The sequence below is a fragment of the Ursus americanus genome, chromosome X, assembly GCF_024610735.1.
Source record: "Ursus americanus isolate L20-20 chromosome X, mUrsAme1.1.p, whole genome shotgun sequence".
Taxonomy (NCBI): Eukaryota; Metazoa; Chordata; class Mammalia; order Carnivora; family Ursidae; genus Ursus; species Ursus americanus.
In genome coordinates this window covers 54,772,176-54,790,859 of record NC_142164.1, presented here as the reverse complement: position 1 = coordinate 54,790,859, position 18,684 = coordinate 54,772,176, and the positions used below count along the sequence as shown (strand labels likewise).

The window sequence follows — 18,684 nt, the reverse complement described above, 5'->3', positions numbered from 1 at the left end:
GTACCAAACACTGCCCACAGCAGGCAAGAAGAGCCTATGAAGATGACAGGCCTGAAAGATACCATAGCCAAAATATCACAGCAGAGTACACACAGCACATACCAGAGACACTCCCTGAAGTGCCAGGCCCTGGGCACTAGAAAACCTCTTTTTCATAAGGCCATTAATTTTAGGAGCAGGAGACATAACTGGCTTTTCTAACATGAAGAAGGCAGACACTAAGACAAAATGCCAAGACAGAGAAACTTATCTCAAATGAAAGAACAAGATAAGGCCACAGCCACAGCAATAGATCTAAGTGAAACAGATAAAAGTAACATGCCTGATGGAGAAGTTAAAGCAGCAATCATAAGGATAGTCACTGGGCTTCAGAAAAGAATACAAGGCATCAGCGAGACCCCCTACCACAGAGATAAAAGAGTTAAAAAAGAATCAGTCAGAGATGAATAATGCAATAAAGGAGATTGGAAACAAGCTTGATGCAATCAACAGCAGTCTGGAAGAAGCAGAGGAATGAATTAGTGATATAGAAGAAAAAATAATGGGGGGAAAAAGAAGCTGAATAAAAGAGAGAAAGAAGAATTAATTGAATATGAGAATAGACGTAGGGAGCTCAATGACTCCATCAAATGTAATAACATTCATATTATAGGAGTCACAGAAGAAAAAGAGAGAGAAAAGGGGGCAGAAAATTTATTTGAAGAAATAATAGCTAAAAATTTCCCTGATCAGCAGAAAGAAACAGACATCCAGATCCAAGAGGCACAGAAAATGCCCGTCAAAATCAACAAAACCAGGCCCACACCAAGACATTGTAATTAAATTTGCAAAATACAGTGAAAAAAAAATCTTAAAAGCAGCAAGACAGAAGTCCTTAATAAACAAGGGAAGACCCACAAATCTAGCTGCAGATTTCTCAACAGAAACTTGGCAAGCCAGATGAAAATGGCATGATATATTCAAAGTGCTGAATGGAAAAATCTGCAGTCAAGAATACTCTATCCAGCAAGGCTAACATGCAGAATAAGAAAGATACTTTCCCCAACAACATCAACAAAAAACAAAAAACAAACAAACAAAAAAAGACAAAAAAAAAGAAACAAAAAAACACAACCTAAAGGAGTTCATGATCACTAAACCAGCTCTGCAACAAGTATTCAAGGGGACTCTAAGTGCAAAGGAGAGACTAACAATGACAAAGGCAAGGAAGGATCAGAGAAAATCTCCAGAAACAATGACAAAAAAGTAATAAACAAATAAACAAATAATTATTTTGAATGTAAATGGACTGAATGCTCCAATCAAAAGACATAGGGTATCAGAAAGGATTAAAAAATAAGACCCATCTATACACTGCCTACAAGAGACCTATTTTAGACCTAAAAGCACCTGCACATCGAAAGTGAAGGGATGGAGAAACATTTATCATGCAAATGGATGTCAAAGGTAGCCTGAAGAACAATACATATATCACACAAACTAGACTTTAAAACAAGGACTGTAAGAAGAAGCAAACAAGGGCTATATAATCGTAAACAGGAAAAATCCAACAAGAAGATATAATAATTGTAAATATTTATGCACCCAACATGGGAGCACCTGAATACATAAAGCACATAATAACAAACATAAAGGAACTAAAGGATAATTATACAATAATAGTAGGGGACTTTAACACCCCACTTACATCAATGGACAGATCAGCCAAACAAAAAGTCAACAAGGAAACAATGGCTTTGAATGACACACTGGACCAGATGGACTTAACAGATATGTTCAGAACATTCCACCCTAAAACAAGAGAATGCACATTCTTTTCAAGTGCGCATAGGACATTCTCCAGAATAGACCACATATTAGGTCACAAAACTGGTCTCAACAAATACATAAATTTGAAATCATACTATGTACCTTTTCTGACCATAGCATTATGAAAAAGACATCAACCACAAGAAAAAACTTGGAAAGACCACAAATACATGGAGCTTAAGCAACATGTTAATAAAAAATGAATCAAACAAACAGGAAATCAAAGAAAAAATAAAAAGATACATGGAAACAAATGAAAATGAAAACAAAATTGTCCAAAACCTTTGGGATGCAGCAAAAGTGATCCCTAAAAGGGAAATATATAGCAATACAGGCCTACCTCAAGAAGTAAGAAAAATCTCAAATAAACAACCTAAACTTACACCTAAAGGAGCTACAAAAAAGAAAGGAAATAATGCAGATTACAGCAGAAATAAATGATACAGGGGGAAAAAACAATAGAAAAAATCAATGAAAACAGGAAATGATTCCTCAAAAAAATAATAAAATTGATAAACCTGTAGTCATAATTATCAAAAAGAAAAGAGAAAGCACCCTAATAAATAAAATTATAAGACAGGAGGAATAACAGCTGACACCACAGTAATGCAAAAATTATAGGAATATTATGAAAAGCCATAAGCCAAGCCATATGCCAAGAAATTGGACAACCTGGAAGAAATGGATAAATTCCTAGAAAGATATAAATTACCATAACTGAAACAGGAAAGAATAAAAAATTTGAACAGACCAATAACCAGCAAAGAAATTGAATCACAAAACAAAAAACTCCCAACAAACAAAAGTCCAGGGCCAGATGGCTTCACAGGAAAATTCTACCATACACTTAAAGAAGAGCTAATACCTATTCTTCTCAAATATTGCATGAAATAGAAAAGGAAAGAAAACTTGCAAATTCATTCTATGAGGCCAGCATTACCCTGATACCAAAACCAGATAAAGACTCCACAAGAGAGAGAGAGAGAGAGAGAGAAATACAGGCCAATATCCCTGATGAACATATGGATACAAAAACTCGCAATAAAATACTAGCAAACCAAATCCAACAATACATTAAAAAACATTCACCATAATCAAGTGAGATTTATTCCTAGGTTGCAAGGGTGGTTCAATATTCACAAATCAATCAACATGATACACCACATTAATAAGAGAAAGGATAAGAATCACATGATCATTTAAACATATGCAAAGAAAGCATCTGACAAAGTATAACATCTATTCATGATAAAAACCCTCAACAAAGTTTAGAGGGAACATACCCTCAACAAAACAAAGGTCGTATATGAAAACCCACAGCTAATATCCTCAGTAGGGAAAAAACAGAGCATTTTCCCTAAGGTCAGAACAAGACAGAGATATTCACTCTCACTGCTGTTATTTAACATAGTACTGGAAGTTCTAGTCACAGCAATCAGAGAAGGAAAATAAATAAAAGGCATCCAAATCAGCAAGGAAGAAGTCAAACTCTCGCTATTTGCAGATGACATGATACAATATATAGAAAACCCAAAAGACCCCACCAAAATCTCCTAGAGCTGATACAGGAATTCAGTAAACTTGCAGGACACAAAATCATCATACAGAAATCTGTTGCATTTCTATACAACAGTAATGAAGCAGCCAAAAGAGAAATCAAGGAATCAATCCCATTTACAACTCTGCCAAAAAAAGTAAATATCTAACCAAAGAGGTAAAAGACCTAGACTCTGAAAACTGTAAAACACTGATGAAAGAAATTACAAAGGACACAAGAAAATGGAAATACTTTTCATTCTCATGGACTGGAAGAACAAATATTGCTAAAATGTCTATGGTACCCAAAGCAATCTGCATATACAATGCAATCCCTATCAAAATACCATCAATATTTTTCACAGAGCTGGAACAAACAATCCTATAATTTGTATGGAACCAGAAAAGATCCTGAATAGCCAAAGCAATCTTGAAAAAGAAAAGCAAAGCTGGAGGCATCACAATTCTGGACTTGAAGTTATATTACCAGGCTGTAGTGATCAAAACAGTATGGTACTGGCACAAAAATAGACAAACAGATCAATAGAACAGAATAGAAAACCCAGAAATGAACCCTCAGCTATATGGTTAATTAATCTTCAACATAGCAGGAAAGAATATCCAATGGGAGAAAAGACAGTCTCTTCAAAAAATGGTGTTGGGAAAACTGGACAACATCATACAAATGAATGAAACTAGATCACTTTCTTACACCAACCACAAAAAGAAATTCAAAATGGATTAAAGACCTAAATGTGAGACCTGAAACCATAAAAATCCTAGAGGAGAACACAGGTGACCTCTTTGACGCCACCCATGGCAACTTCTTTCTAGAAATGTCTTCCAAAGCAAGAGAAAGAAAAGCAAAATTGATGTGGTCCGTATATACAATGGAATATTACTCAGCCATCAGAAAGAACGATCACCCCACATTTGCAGCAACATGGACAGGACTGGAGGAGATTATGCTAAGTGAAGTAAGTCAAGCAGAAAAAGACAATTATCATATGGTTTCACTCATTTGTGGAACATAAGGAATAGCAGGGAGATCGGTAGGAGAAGGAAGGGAAGAATGAAGGGGGGTAAACAGAAGGGGGAATGAACCACGAGAGACTATGGACTCTGGGAAATAAACTGAGGGTTTCAGAGGAGAGGGGGGTGGGGGATTGGGCTAGGCAGGTGATGGGTATTAAGGAGGGCACATATTGCATGGAGCACTGGGTGTTCCAATGAATCATGGAACACTACATCAAAAACTTATGATGTACTACTGTACGGTGACTAACATAACATAATTAAAAATTTTTTAAAAAGCAAAATTGAATTATTTTTTAATTGAACTATTTGGGTTTAATCAAAATAAAATGATTCTGCAAAGCAAAGAAAGCAATCAACAAAATAAAAGGCAACCTACAGAACCGGAGAAGATATTTGCAAATGACACATCTGATAAAGGTTTAGTACCCAAAATATGCAAAGAACTTATGAACCTCAACACCCAAAAAAATGAATAATCCAATTTAAAAATGGGCAGAAAGCATTATCAACAATAGCCAAACTGTGGAGAGAGTGGAGAGAGTTCAAATGTCCATTAACTGATGAATGGATAAAGAAGATGTAGTATATGTGTGTGTGTGTGTGTCTGTGTGTATATATATATATATATATATATATATATATATATATATATATATATATGAATATTAATCAGCCATCAAAGAGAATGAAAACTTGCCATTTGCAACGATGTGGATGGAGCTAGAATATATTATGCTAAGTGAAATAAGTCAGAGAAAGACAAATACCATGTGATTTCACTCATCTGTGGAATTTAAGAAACAAAAAGATGAACGTATGGGAGGGGGAGAAAAAGAAAGGGGAACAAACCATAAGAGACTCTTAGAGACAGAGAACAAGCTGAAGGTTGATGGAGGGAGATGGGCGGGGTGTGGGCTAGATAGGTGAGGGGTATTAAGGAGGGCACTTGCTATGATGAGCACTGGGTGTTGTATGTAAGTGATGAATCACTGAACTCTACTCCTGAAACCAATATTGCACTCTATGTTAACTAACTAGAATTTAATTTTTAAATATTTTCTTTATTTATTTGAAAGAGAGTGAGCAAGAGAGAGATAGAGAGACTGCAAGCTGGGGGAGGGGCAGAGAGAGAAGCAGACTCCCCGCTGAGGAGGGAGCCTGATGTGGGGCTTGATCTCAGGACCCTGGGATCATGATCTGAGCTGAAGGCAGACACTTAACTGACTGAGCCACCCAGGCACCCAAACTAACTAGAATTTAAATAAAAATTTAAAAAAAATAAAAATGGGCAGAAGACATGACTAGACATTTTCCCAAGACAGAGATATCCAACAGACACATGAAAAGATGTGGCTAAAATCAACACAAGAGGGGCGCCTGGGTAGCGCAGTTGTTAAGTGTCTGCCTTCGACTCAGGGCGTGATCCCGGCATTATGGGATTGAGCCCCACATCAGGCTCCTCCGCTGGAAGCCTGCTTCTTCCTCTCCCACTCCCCCTGCTTGTGTTCCCTCTCTCGCTGGCTGTCTCTGTCAAGTAAATAAATAAAATCTTAAAAAAAAATCAACACAAGAAACGACAGTTGTTATGATAAGGGTGTGGAGAAAGGGGAACCCTCTTACACTGTTGGTGGGAATGCAAACTGGCACAGACACTCTGGAAAACAGTATGGAGATTCCTCAAAAAGTTAAAAATAGAACTCTAGGATCCAGCAATTGCGTGACTAAGTATTGACCCAACGAATACAAAAATACTAATTCAAAGGGATACAGACACTCTGATGTTTATAGAAGCATTATTTACAATAGCCAAACTATGGGAACAGCCCAAGTGTCCATCAACTGATGAATGGATAAAGAAGAGGTGGTATATATAAAATGAAATATTACTCAGCCATAAAAAAGAACGGAATCTTGCCATTTGCAATGACATTGGTGGAGCTAGAGCGTATTATACTAAGGGAAATAAGTCAGAGAAAGACAAATACCATATGACTCATAGTGGAATTTAAGAAACAAAACAAAAGAGCATGGAGACAAAGAGAGAGAGAGGCAAAACAAGAAACAGACTCTTAATTATAGAGAACAAACTGATTGTTACCAGAGGGGAGGTGGGGGGATGGGTTAATAGGTGATAAAGATTAAGGAGTCCATTTGTTATGATGAGCACAAGTGTTGTATGGAAGTGTTCAATCATTATATTGTACACCTGAAACTAATATTACACTGTATGTTAACTTACTGGAATTTAAATAAAAACTTTAAACATTTTTTTAAAAACAGTGGCACTTACTATATGTAATCTCACCTCCTAGGAAGGAAGGAATATAATAAGGAAAAACAAAACAAAACAAAACAAAACAAAAAGAATGAAAGTTGGAAAAGAGGGAAAGAATAAGGAGAAATAAACTGACAACCTTCTAACAGAAAGTCTTAATCACCAAAATTTTAAAAGACCCTCTCCACTGTGGAGTGTTTATTAATGTGGAGACACTACCTTTCTATCTCTTTTGTGTATGTAGTATTTTAGGTACTCTAAGAATTAAATTCAAGGCTTTGTATTGCTTAATCACATCTTCAAGTCATACATGTAAATTTATCAAAACCCTTCAACGAAAGAGTTGTTCCCAAGCCACGAATTACACCTTTACTGGGGTAATCATTATGAAATAATGTAACATCCTTTGCTCAGTTACTTTATCTACTTCTAGTTAGTGTGAACTAATAAATTTGGAATATACTTAACTCTCATTCTATAACCGTTTATTGAGTAGCAACTTTGTCAAATCCATGTGCTCTGAACTATTTTGGGGCAATATAAAAGACATTTAAATACTGTCTTACTTCATATAAACATAATTGTTCCTAGACAAAATTTGAACGATGTCAAACCAGTCTAAATACTGTGAACTTTTCATATTTGATGGCTCAAAAAATGATAATTTCTTCAATTTGTCTTCATTATCTTAAATAATTTGGAGATATATATCTAATACTGAAAGGTTAAGTGATTTGCCTAAGGAGAAAATGTCCTCAAAATATGGGCTCTATTCCCAGATTTTTTTACCTTTGTGGTCTTAGGTAAGTGATTCTCAAACTTGAACATAAATCAGAGTCCTCTGTAGGGTTTGTTGCTGGCCCCCACTCCCTGAGTTTCTTTTTTTTTTTTATCATGTTAAGTTATCCACCATACATTACATTGTTAGTTTTTGATGCAGTGTTCAATGATTCAATAGTTGTGTATAACTCCCTGAGTATCTGATTCTGTAGTACTATTTCTAAGTTCTTACATGATGCTGATGCTGCTTGTAAGTGTATGTCTTAAATCATTTTTGGCTTATAACAAACCTAAGAGATAAGTATTGTTATTATAATCCCTATTTTACAGATGAAGAAACTAAAGTACAGAGAAAATAAACAAGTTGCCTGACATTACACATCAAGTATGTAACAAAAGCTGAAACACAAGCCCAGGGTATGAACTCTGGATCTAGAATCAGGGTACTTAAGACTAAGTCTCTTTATGCTCTTGATTTTACAATGTGATACTTTGATAAAAATATTCATGGGGCGTGATGAATGCACTGAAGATGAACACTTGACCAAACTAAATATATAAGGGAGGCTTTGTAGAAAAGCTGAGTCACAGTTTATAGGTAAAAAAATACTCAAAAATGTTTAATCCATTTCAAGCACTTAGTAGCTGTTGTGACCTTAAGTTAATAACTTACTCCCTTTGGGTCTCCGTTTGAAACTTTCTAGGGTTACTGTACAAATTAGACAATATAGGAAAAGTACTTAGCACAGTGTCTCTGGCACATACACTCAATAAATAATTGACTATTTAGAGTGAGGGGGAAGATTTTAAGGTAGTGACCTTATGCAAATGGCTGGTTGTGTGAAATAGTTGTTTGGGTAATGAGAAAAGGTGTTTATTCGAATAAAACAATGAAGAAGGACTAATTGAAGATGGAAATCATGCATTTATAATGACTCCAATTCAAATAAATGCCTGCGCTTTTCTCTAACAGTGCTCAACTGCATGGATGCAGCAGTAATGAAGGCATTCAGTGTAGTTTTGATTTGCATTTCCCTGGTGATCAGTGATGTTGAGCATCTTTTCATATGTCTGTTGGCCATCTGTATATCTTCTCTGGAAAAATGTCTATTCATGTCTTCTGCCAATTTTTTTAAAATTTAGATTTTGTTAGTTAACATGTACTGCAACATTGGTTTCTGGAGTAGAATTCAGCAATTCATCACTTACATACAACACCCAGTGCTCATCACAGCAAGTGCCTTCTTTAATACCCATCACCCATCTAGCCCATCCCTCACCCACCTCCCTCCATCAACACTCCGTTTGTTCTCTATTGTTTATAGTCACTTATGGCTTATTTCTCTCTCTCCTTTTTCCCCCATTCCTATATGTTCATCTGTTTTCTTTCTTATATTCCAATTATGAGTGAGATAATATGGTATTTGTCTTTCTCTGACTGACTTATTTCACTTAGCATAATACACTCTAGCTCCATCCATGTCATTGCAAATGGCAAGCTTTCAATCTTTTTGATGGTTGAATAATATTTTATTATATATATATATATATATATATATATATATATATATATATATATACCATGTCTTCTTTATCCATTCATCAGTCAATGGACATTTGGGCTCTCTCCATAGTTTGGCTATTGTTGATAATGGTGCCATAAATATCGGGGTACATGTATCCTTTGTCTTCTGTCCATTTTTAATTGGATTGTTTGTTTTTTGTGTGTTGAGTTTTGTAAGTTAACTATAGAGAACAAACATGGTTACCAGACGGGAGGTGAGTGGGGGGGGGGTGTTAAATAGGTGATGGGGATTAAGGAGGGCATTTGTGATGAGAACCAGGTGATGTAAGGAAGTGTTAAGTCACTATATTGTGTACCTGAAACTAATGTTACAATGTGTGTTAACTAACTGGAATTTAAATAAAAACTTTAAAAAAGAAGACCTTCATATATCCAACAAATATTTACTGTTTACCACACTAAACTAATCACCATGCTAAACACCAAGGAAACCAGGGTATATAAAACAGCCCTCACAGAGCCCTCTGAATTCTAGGGGTAGTGAGTGTTATGTATTGGACAGAGTAGATACAAAGTGGTAAAAAGAGTGGTAAAAGAAACAATAAATAAAGCAGATAGCTAGGCTACTCAAGAATTGGAATTTTGCTAAGTGGGAGGGACAATAAGATAAGAAGGTAAGGCACTTGAGGATGATAGTAAGGGAATGGTTGCAGTCATGTATATGAAAGTGAGAAAAGTTAGAGAGGATGGAGCTAAAAATGGAGAGAAAGGACTGTAATAAATGGAGACGAAAAAAGACGGATAAGAGATTAAAGATCTTTAAGATGTAGAAGAATACAGTTAGTGAAGTGTGAACTAAAAAAAAAATCTACCAACTTTCTTTTATCCTACATATTTTTCTGAATTTGTGGAGCTTTCCTAGAATTGTCTGATAGTTGGCCATATACATGATGTGAGTATGTAGCAAAAGGCAACTTTTGTAGCTTATGTAGCTTATGGAATTCATTTCAGGACATAATATGCTCTCATCTATGCATGAATAGTTGATAAATTGTTTATGTATATATATTTAAATACATATAATTATTTAATAACATACACATTCATATTTCTATTAATTTGCAGATACTTATATAATTTATGTTTAATATATTATATGTAGTATAATATATATTAAAATAATACATAACTTTTTTGTAATATATAACACTAAATGTATATTAAACTCTGGCCTTTGTACATTGAGCATAAATCAATGGAAGATGAATAGTAGTGTATTGACAATAGATTGTATTTTATATCATCAGTATAATATCTTATAAGAAGTCATAGTATGCTATGCATTTTTTTGAGCTCCCTGTCCAAGAGGTTGCATTTGTCATCAAAGTATGTTACAAAAGAAGGTCCGAGGAATTCTTTACTGATGCTAAAAGGACTGGTGTGATCTTTTTTGATGATTTTCATGAAGTACATTAACTCTGAAAATGAGAATTTGCTCAGATCTGCTCATATAGTTACCCTATTTCCCCATTAAAATACTAGAGTTTTGGGGCACCTGGCTGGCTCAGTCGGTGAAGCATGTGACTCTTGATCTTGGGGTTGTCAGTTTGAGCCTCCTGTTGGGTGTAGAGATTACTTAAAAATAAAACCTTAAAAAAAAGAAGTACTAGAGTTTTGCTGTGAACCTAAAACTGCTCTAAAAAATAAAGTACATTAAAAAAATACCAAAGTATCATAAAATGTTTGATAGCTACAACATCAAGGCAAATGATATTATATTTTTACAGTACCTTCCTCCAATTCTCTGCAAATGTTCTAATAAGCAATAATATAGATCTGTATTTTTACGGCTTAGATCAGCAAGTAACTCTCCAAAATATTTGGGGTCCAACTTTTCAGGGCCATCATCTTGAATTATCACCTGAAGAAAGCATCAAGCACAATTATAAGCAACATTAAGTATTTCTAAGTTGATAGACGTTTTGATGTCAAATGAGAAAAAGTTACATAACCTATGAATACAAGTAAGTCATTACAAAGTCATTATATGAGTCAACCCACTAAATTTTCTTTACAACTGAGTTACACATTTTTCAATATGAGAGGATTTTAAAGGAAAAACAACATTACAATAACATTTTCAATTTTATTTCACTAATCTAAGTGATCTAATGAATGCAAAACTTGAATAATTTATATAAAAATTCTTGAGATATATACCTATATATTTAAATAAAACAGTAAAACAAGTGAATCAAAATCTCTAAATTGCCCATTATCACCACATGACTTACTCTTCTGTTCTCCGTTGGAAAAGAACATGTGAATTATTTGAATTATACTGACATAAAAGAATTAATTTTATTTGGACTTGCATCTTCTCAGTGAAATGCAGCTTAATTTATCAGCATATATTACAGTTAGATTAAATTAACCTCAGTTCAATATGTTTTTATGTATTTCTTCTTATATTCCCTTCAGTTATTATTTGGACTGAATATATAGTCAATCTGACAAGGGAAAGAGTAGCTAATGGCCAAATGTAGAAAATTCATACACTTCAAAGACACTGGAAGTCCTAAACACAAATTACTATGAACAGTGTCTTAAATAAGACCTATTCTATTGGCTTCATATAATTTGGTACCAATCTTTTCAAAAATGTTGACCACCTTGTGTTCCATCTCCAGAACACTACCTGGAGATTAATAACTTAGACTGCATTCCATACTACCTTTGATATTGCATGTGGGACCATAAGTGTCTTATAAATACATTTATTCCTAAGTATATAGATGATAAATGGACCTCAAATTTGACCACTAATACTTCCTTTTCAACCTGTCCTCTGAATGTAGACCCTAAAAAATCATGCATGCTGAGGCAAATAGAAGATTTACAAATATTGCAAAGTAAACAAAGATGAGTTTTCATAACCATTTCTGTGATATGGTAAGTCATTTATAAAATACAGATAAATTGGGGTGCCTGGGTGGCACAATCAGTTAAGTGTCCAACTCTTGGTTTCAACTCAGGTCGTGATCTCAGGGTCATGAGATCGAGTGCTATCTTGGGCTCCACACTCAGGGCACAGTCTGCTTGAGATTCTCTCTCCTTCTCCCTCTGCCCTTCCCACTCATGTTCACACACACTCTCTCTCTCTGTCTCTCCAAAATGATTAAATCTTTAAAAAATACAGATAAATAGAAAAGGTCATATTCAAATTACAGTATAGTATCTTCATGTTTTCTTTTTTTTTCAGATACAATTTTTTTTATATTATGTTAGTCACCATACAGTACATCCCTGGTTTTTGATGTAAAGTTCAACGATTCATTAGTTGTGTATAACACCCAGTGCACCATGCAATATGTGCCCTCCTTACTACCCATCACCAGCCTATCCCATTGCCCCACCCCCCTCCCCTCTGAAGCCCTCAGTTTGTTTCTCAGAGTCCATAGTCTCTCATGCTTCATTCCTCCTTCTGATTACCCCCCTTTCTTTATCCCTTTCTTCTCCTACCCATCTTCTAACTTCTTATGTTCCATAGATGAGAGAAACCATATGATAATTGTCTTCCTCTGCTTGACTTACTTCACTTAGCATTATCTCCTCCACTGCCGTCCATGTTGCAGCAAATGTTGAGAAAACGTTCTTTCTGATAGCTGAATAATATCCCATTGTATATATGGACCACAACTTCTTAATCCAGTCATCGGTTGAAGGGCATCTCAGCTCCCTCCACGATTTGGCTATTGTGGACAATGCTGCTATGAACATTGGGGTGCATATGACCCTTCTCTTCACTACGTCTGCTGGATCATAGGGTAGCTCAATTTTTAACATTTTAAGGGAACTCCACACTGTTTTCCAGAGTGGCTGTACCAACTTGCATTCCCACCAACAATGTAGGAGGGATCCCCTTTCTCCACATCCTCTCCAACATTTGTTGTTTCTTGCCTTGTCAATTTTTGCCATTCTAACTGGCATAAGGTGGTATCTCAGTGTGGTTTTGATTTGAATTCCCCTGATGGCTAATGATTTCGAACATTTTTTCATGTGTCTGTTAGCCCTTTGTATGTCTTCATTGGAAAAGTGTCTGTTCATATCTTCTGCCCATTTTTTGATTTGTTTATTTGTTTCTTGTGTATTGAGTTTGAGAAGCTCTTTGTAGATCTTGGATACCAGTCTTTTATCTGTAGTGTCATTTGCAAATATCTTCTCCCATTCCGTGGGCTGCCTCTTAGTTTTTTTTGACTGTTTCCTTGGCTGTGCAGAAGCTTTTTATCTTGATGAAGTCCCACAAGTTCATTTTATCTTTTTTTTCTCTTGCCTTTGGAGATGTGTCATGAAAAAGGTTGCTGTGGCCGATGTCGTAGAGGTTGCTGCCTATGCTTTCTTCTAGGATTTTGATGGATTCCTGTCTCACATCGAGGTCTTTCATCCATTTGGAGTTTATCTTTGTGTACGGTGTGAGAGAGTGGTCAAGTTTCATTCTTTTGCAAGTTGCTGTCCAATTTTCCCAGCACCATTTATTGAAGAGACTGTCTTTTTTCCACTGGATGTTTTTTCCTGCTTTATCAAGGATTAGTTGCCCAAAGAGCTGAAGGTCCATTTCTGGGTTCTCTATGTTTTCATTAAAAAAATTTTTTTTTACAGTTTTGTAAGTCTTGGTGAATACAGCACAATGTTATCTTGTCTATGTACCCTTTTAAGTTGGTTTCTGAAAGAAATAATGATTGCCTCCTAAAGAGAGTAAAGTCTCCTATATAAAGGCATGAGTAGATAAACTGGTAAGGTCAATATCAACATATAATATGCTTGATGTCATAGAATTATTAACTTGTGTATATTCAATATAAAACCTTCAAATGCTAACACATAGTAACACTTTATGTTCCCCAAAATTTTCTCTGTTCCAGCCATAGTGGATTTCACTGTCCTGGGCACACATCATGTTATTTCTGTCTCTATTCTTTACTCACATTTTTCACTCCTTGGAATATTCTCTCTCCTTCTTGCTGTGTATCCAAATCTTACCCACACTTTGAAAACCATCTCAAGATTTAATACCAGCATGAAAACTAAAAGTACACCAGCCAACAAGCTAATTCAACTTAGCTCTCTGTGTTCCATTATATTAAATTGTTTTCATATTATTTTACATATGTAAATCTTTTTCTCTTTGGTCCCTTTCCTTACCCTGAAGAAATAAACTTTAAGAGTAAAGAGTGAGGGGCACCTGGGTGGCTCAGTCAGTTAAGCATCTGCCTCTTGGTTTTGGCTCAGGTCATGATCTCAGGGTCATGAGGTGGAACCCCCTCATCGGGTTCCACGTTCAGTTCAGAGTCTGTTTAAGATTCTCTCCCTCTCCCTCTGCCCCTTCCCCTGCACTCTCTCTCTCTAAAATAAATAAATAATAAAATCTTTATTAAAAAAATGAGTCATACTTTTTTTTAACTCTCCAAAACATTTATTTAGGGAATTAAAATGCATAAAATTAAATGAAATAACTTTCAGGAACAATATTTCATTCCATTTAGGCAATGAAATTTTTAAGAAAAAAGTTGTTTGGAAATTTGTCAGATCATTTGAAGGTGAATTAATAGCAGAATGTCAATTTTGCTAAACCAAAATTTTAAGGGAAGGAAAAACTTCAAAATATACACCATTCACAATAAACATATTCAGCCCAAACATGATGAGGTATATAGAAGATATGAAGAAAATAAAGGGTTAGAGTGACTGCCCAACCAAGTTCAAAACAAGATTTTACAAGAATTCTTTAGGAAGACAATCCCTTATAGATTTGTGTTAATGACACTAAAAATTGAGACAAAAATCTGGTTGAAATAATTGTTAGATTACATTTTTAGTAGTTGACTCAAAAGGTTTTGAAATTTGCAAAAACTGAATCCCAAGCAAAAATTCTTTTTAGAAAACATGTTTCTAAAAACTTTTCTATGAATTATAATCTGCAGGGCACAAAACAGTAAGTGATATTATTAAGTATGCTACTTCTACATCTTGTACATCAGACATTTAGACAGAAATGCTTTTAAATATGACGGCAGAGTAAACTGATGAATTTAACTGTTTCTGCTTTACCTGTGTACTTTGCTGGACCTCACAGCAAACAATACAGTGTATCTGATTGGAAAAATACTTCTAGGACAAAAAAATCCATTTTTAACAAGTGCTATGCAACTGTCATTGACAAAGGAACAAAGACAATGAAGGCCATGAGTAAGTCAGAAATTGCAAGCCTGTTCTATTAGTTGTGTGCTAGAAATTAAATGTAGCTAACCATAATTCAGAGAATAACTGGCTCTAAGTGGGGATATAGTAGGCTGGCTGATCAACCTTCAACCAAAGACAAATTTTATGACATATAAGAGATTTCAGAACTATTTTAGCAGGATATTCAAGCAAAACATGATAGCACTCGTATATTTTATTTTCAGAAAACTTCTAAAGAAGTCACCAACCATGTATGCCAAGAGCGCAAGTATTTTTTATGATACCTGCTGTAAAGATGCTATTGTTCTACTCCAGAAAAGATGCTAAATTATTGTGCATGTGATATAAGCTTAAGATGCAGATGAAAATTCAGAGGTAATTTTGCTTTTTTCTGATTTTTTAAAATGTATTTGTCAAAGAAAGAGATCACACAAGCAGGGGAAGTGGCAAGTAGAGAGAGGAGCAGGCTCCCCGCTGAGCAAGGAGACCAATGTGGAACTCGGCCCCAGTCCCTTGGGATCATGACCCGAGGTGAAGGCAGACACCTAACTGACTGAGCCACCCAGGTGTCCTGTGACAGATTTTTCTTAAGTGATGGTATACAGTTGCAAATAAAGAAGATATCAGAATTTTTTTTTAAAGATTTTTTTATTTATTTATTTGACAGAGGTAGAGACAGCCAGCGAGAGAGGGAACACAGCAGGGAGAGTGGGAGAGGAAGAAGCAGGCTCATAGCGGAGGAGCCTGATGTGGGGCTCGATCCCATAATGCCGGGATCACGCCCTGAGCCGAAGGCAGACGCTTAACCGCTGTGCCACCCAGGCGCCCCAAAAGATATCAGAATGTTTTAGTTTGTGGGACTGTTTTTATAAATTATAACTACTGATCCAATCTTCAAACCAGAAACTGAAGAATTTCAGTTACTATCAAAGAGAAAAGTTTAATAACTTACTGTAAGACCATCAATGGTACCCTATACTACAGCTAGGTAAAAACATGTTTTTCTTCATCAATCTTACTTGAGAGAGAACATCTATTTAGTACTGCAAAATGTAGTATAGTAACCACAAAAGCAAGCTAGCCACAGACTGAAGTTATTGTTCCTATGTTATAATAATATTGAAGTTGTAATAATAATTTATGATTTTAAACAAATCAAGATTTATTCTTATTTCTTAGAAGTTAATTCTATGATGAGAATATTCATCTGAATAGTGATTTTAACAACTGCCATTAAGCAGTTAACCAAAATGTGTATTTGCTGCATTCTAAACTGGAAAGCTATATTGAGGAAGTTTGTTTTCCTAGTAGCCAAATATATCCAACATGAAAAGAAATTAAAATACAGTTACAAAGAAATAGCAATTTCAATAACAAGGATTATCATTTATTACTCTTGAGACTGGCAATAATTTCTAAACCATAATAACTCATACAAGGAAATGGATAAGGATATGATAAGATGGCCATTCTCCCATATTGCCAATACTTTTTAAAAGGCAATTTAATGATTCACATTGAGTATCTGTATCAAATGTTATATAGTTTGCAACCAGTAATTTCTCTTCTAGGAATCTACTCCACACATAACTCAGAGTTGTAAACAAAAATGTACAAGATTATTATGTTTGCATTATTTACAGAAACAAAAATAAAAGAACAAAAGAACAATGGTTAAATCTATGAGGAGATATTAAGTGCCTATAAAAAATTATGTTTTGAAAAGTGTGTGTATATGTTTATATATAAAGGCTATAATGACTTAATTAATGGATTAATCACATTACATTTTGGTGATGGAATTGTAGTTGTTTTTCCTATAGTTTATGCTTATGTGTATAGTTCCAAATTTTTCACAAAGAACATGTATAGATATAACTCACTTCAGTGAACAAAGAAATAAAGTGAGGATTGTGAACAACAGTAAGTCAGTCACCTGCTTTGTGCCCATCTCTCTATTCACCAAAGTGCAAAGCTGATGATAAGTGGAACTATTGGTTTTCACATTAGAAGTTCTCTTTAGATCAACGTTCTCAAAAAGAGTTGGAGGTGGTGGTAGACTTGTAATTTTGGCAGATCTCTCTTTTCCAACAAACAGTGTTTCCTTTCCAGCTGTTATATCCCACTTTTTTAAATTAGTTCTTCTTTTTTATTTTTCTGTAATTTCAGAGACTCTTCATGCTTCATTTCTGCTTTTTCTTCTTTATGCTGCCTGCCATGCCAGAGCATTCAAATCAGGTTCATTTTCTTTAGCCTGTTGGTGTCCCTCTCCCATACTTCTTAAGCTTGCCAAATACAGTTTTTCCAAGTTCTTTATTTTCTGAGTTTGTGATTCTTTCCATTCTGTCCTTAGTTCCTCTGCCAAACAAGTTAATTGCTGATTTCTCCTCTGTTTTATATCTTCTTTTATCTGTAAAACGATATCCTTTTCTGGTTCTCGAACTTGCAGCAATCTTAGTTTTCGTTGTCTTTCAGAGTCTTCCTTTAAATGTAAGCTTCCTCATTAAGACTCAGTCTCATCTTGCCAGCATTCACTACCTTTCTTTTCGTTTCTGGATACTTTAAATATAAAAGTTCTGAGAACCAGGAGCCCGGAGTCAGGAACTGCAGCTCAGACAGCGGAGGCCCCGGTGCCCACAGCTCACCAGCTTCCCAACAGCCATTTGTGCAGTGGCAGGGCAGCCATCGCTGAGCTCCTGTCACTCTGAGTCATACTTCTTGTTATATCCCATAGTATCTAACACAATAGTGGTTGAACATCCTATAGTTAGTTGCTCAGTAAATACTTGTTGAATTTAAAGAAGTCACCTACCTACATGGTTAGAAGTGATCCCAAATGCTAGCTGATTCTGGAAAGATTTTTTTTTACAGTTTTTTCAAAGAAGCTGACCAAGAATGTTTAAATCCAAAAAAAGCATAGATAAAAACTTCCTCAAGAATGTCATGGTAATCCCTTACATTCTCTTCCTAAGTGTAGGTTAAGTCTAATTGCAGCAACTAAACTGAATTCCTTGCAGAGTTAGAGACTGACATTTGAGTTTTACCTAGATTTCTAGATCTTGTCAGTCAGCTCCTAGTGGTAGACCCCTCTTGGGAAATGAAGATCAAAATTAGGCAACTCTTTATTCAAAATAATCAAAAGAATACTTTTGATTTCAAGTTTTACATATGCATTTCTCTTGTATGAAGCATCTATATATTTACCAAACTGGGAGTGGCTTAAAAACATGGTTTCCAATATGATTTTAAAATTCAAGTTTAACTGGATATGGGGAAAATCTAGCTGTCATGTCAGTGTCAATCTGTGATCTTCAGGTTATTTCATTGCTGTAGCTGGCCAAATAGATAACCCCTTCCTGCCTCACCTCTCTATGCGTGTCCCTTCCAAAACTACTTTCCCAAGTAGAAGAGGGCATTTTGTTAGCCAATAATATTCAATGCTGAGCTCCCATTAGAATCTCCAAACAGCTAATTTGATGTT

General features: G+C 35.3%; 1 protein-coding gene across 1 annotated transcript in view; it reads right to left on the bottom strand.

The window, feature by feature from the left end:
* Window positions 1-18,684, bottom strand: part of POF1B (POF1B actin binding protein) — an 84,888-nt gene that overhangs the window by 28,936 nt on the left and 37,268 nt on the right. Inside the window, exon 6 of the mRNA XM_087859507.1 lies at window positions 10,754-10,884. Coding sequence (XP_087715633.1) covers window positions 10,754-10,884 — 131 coding nt within the window. The remainder of the gene's footprint in view (window positions 1-10,753; window positions 10,885-18,684) is intronic.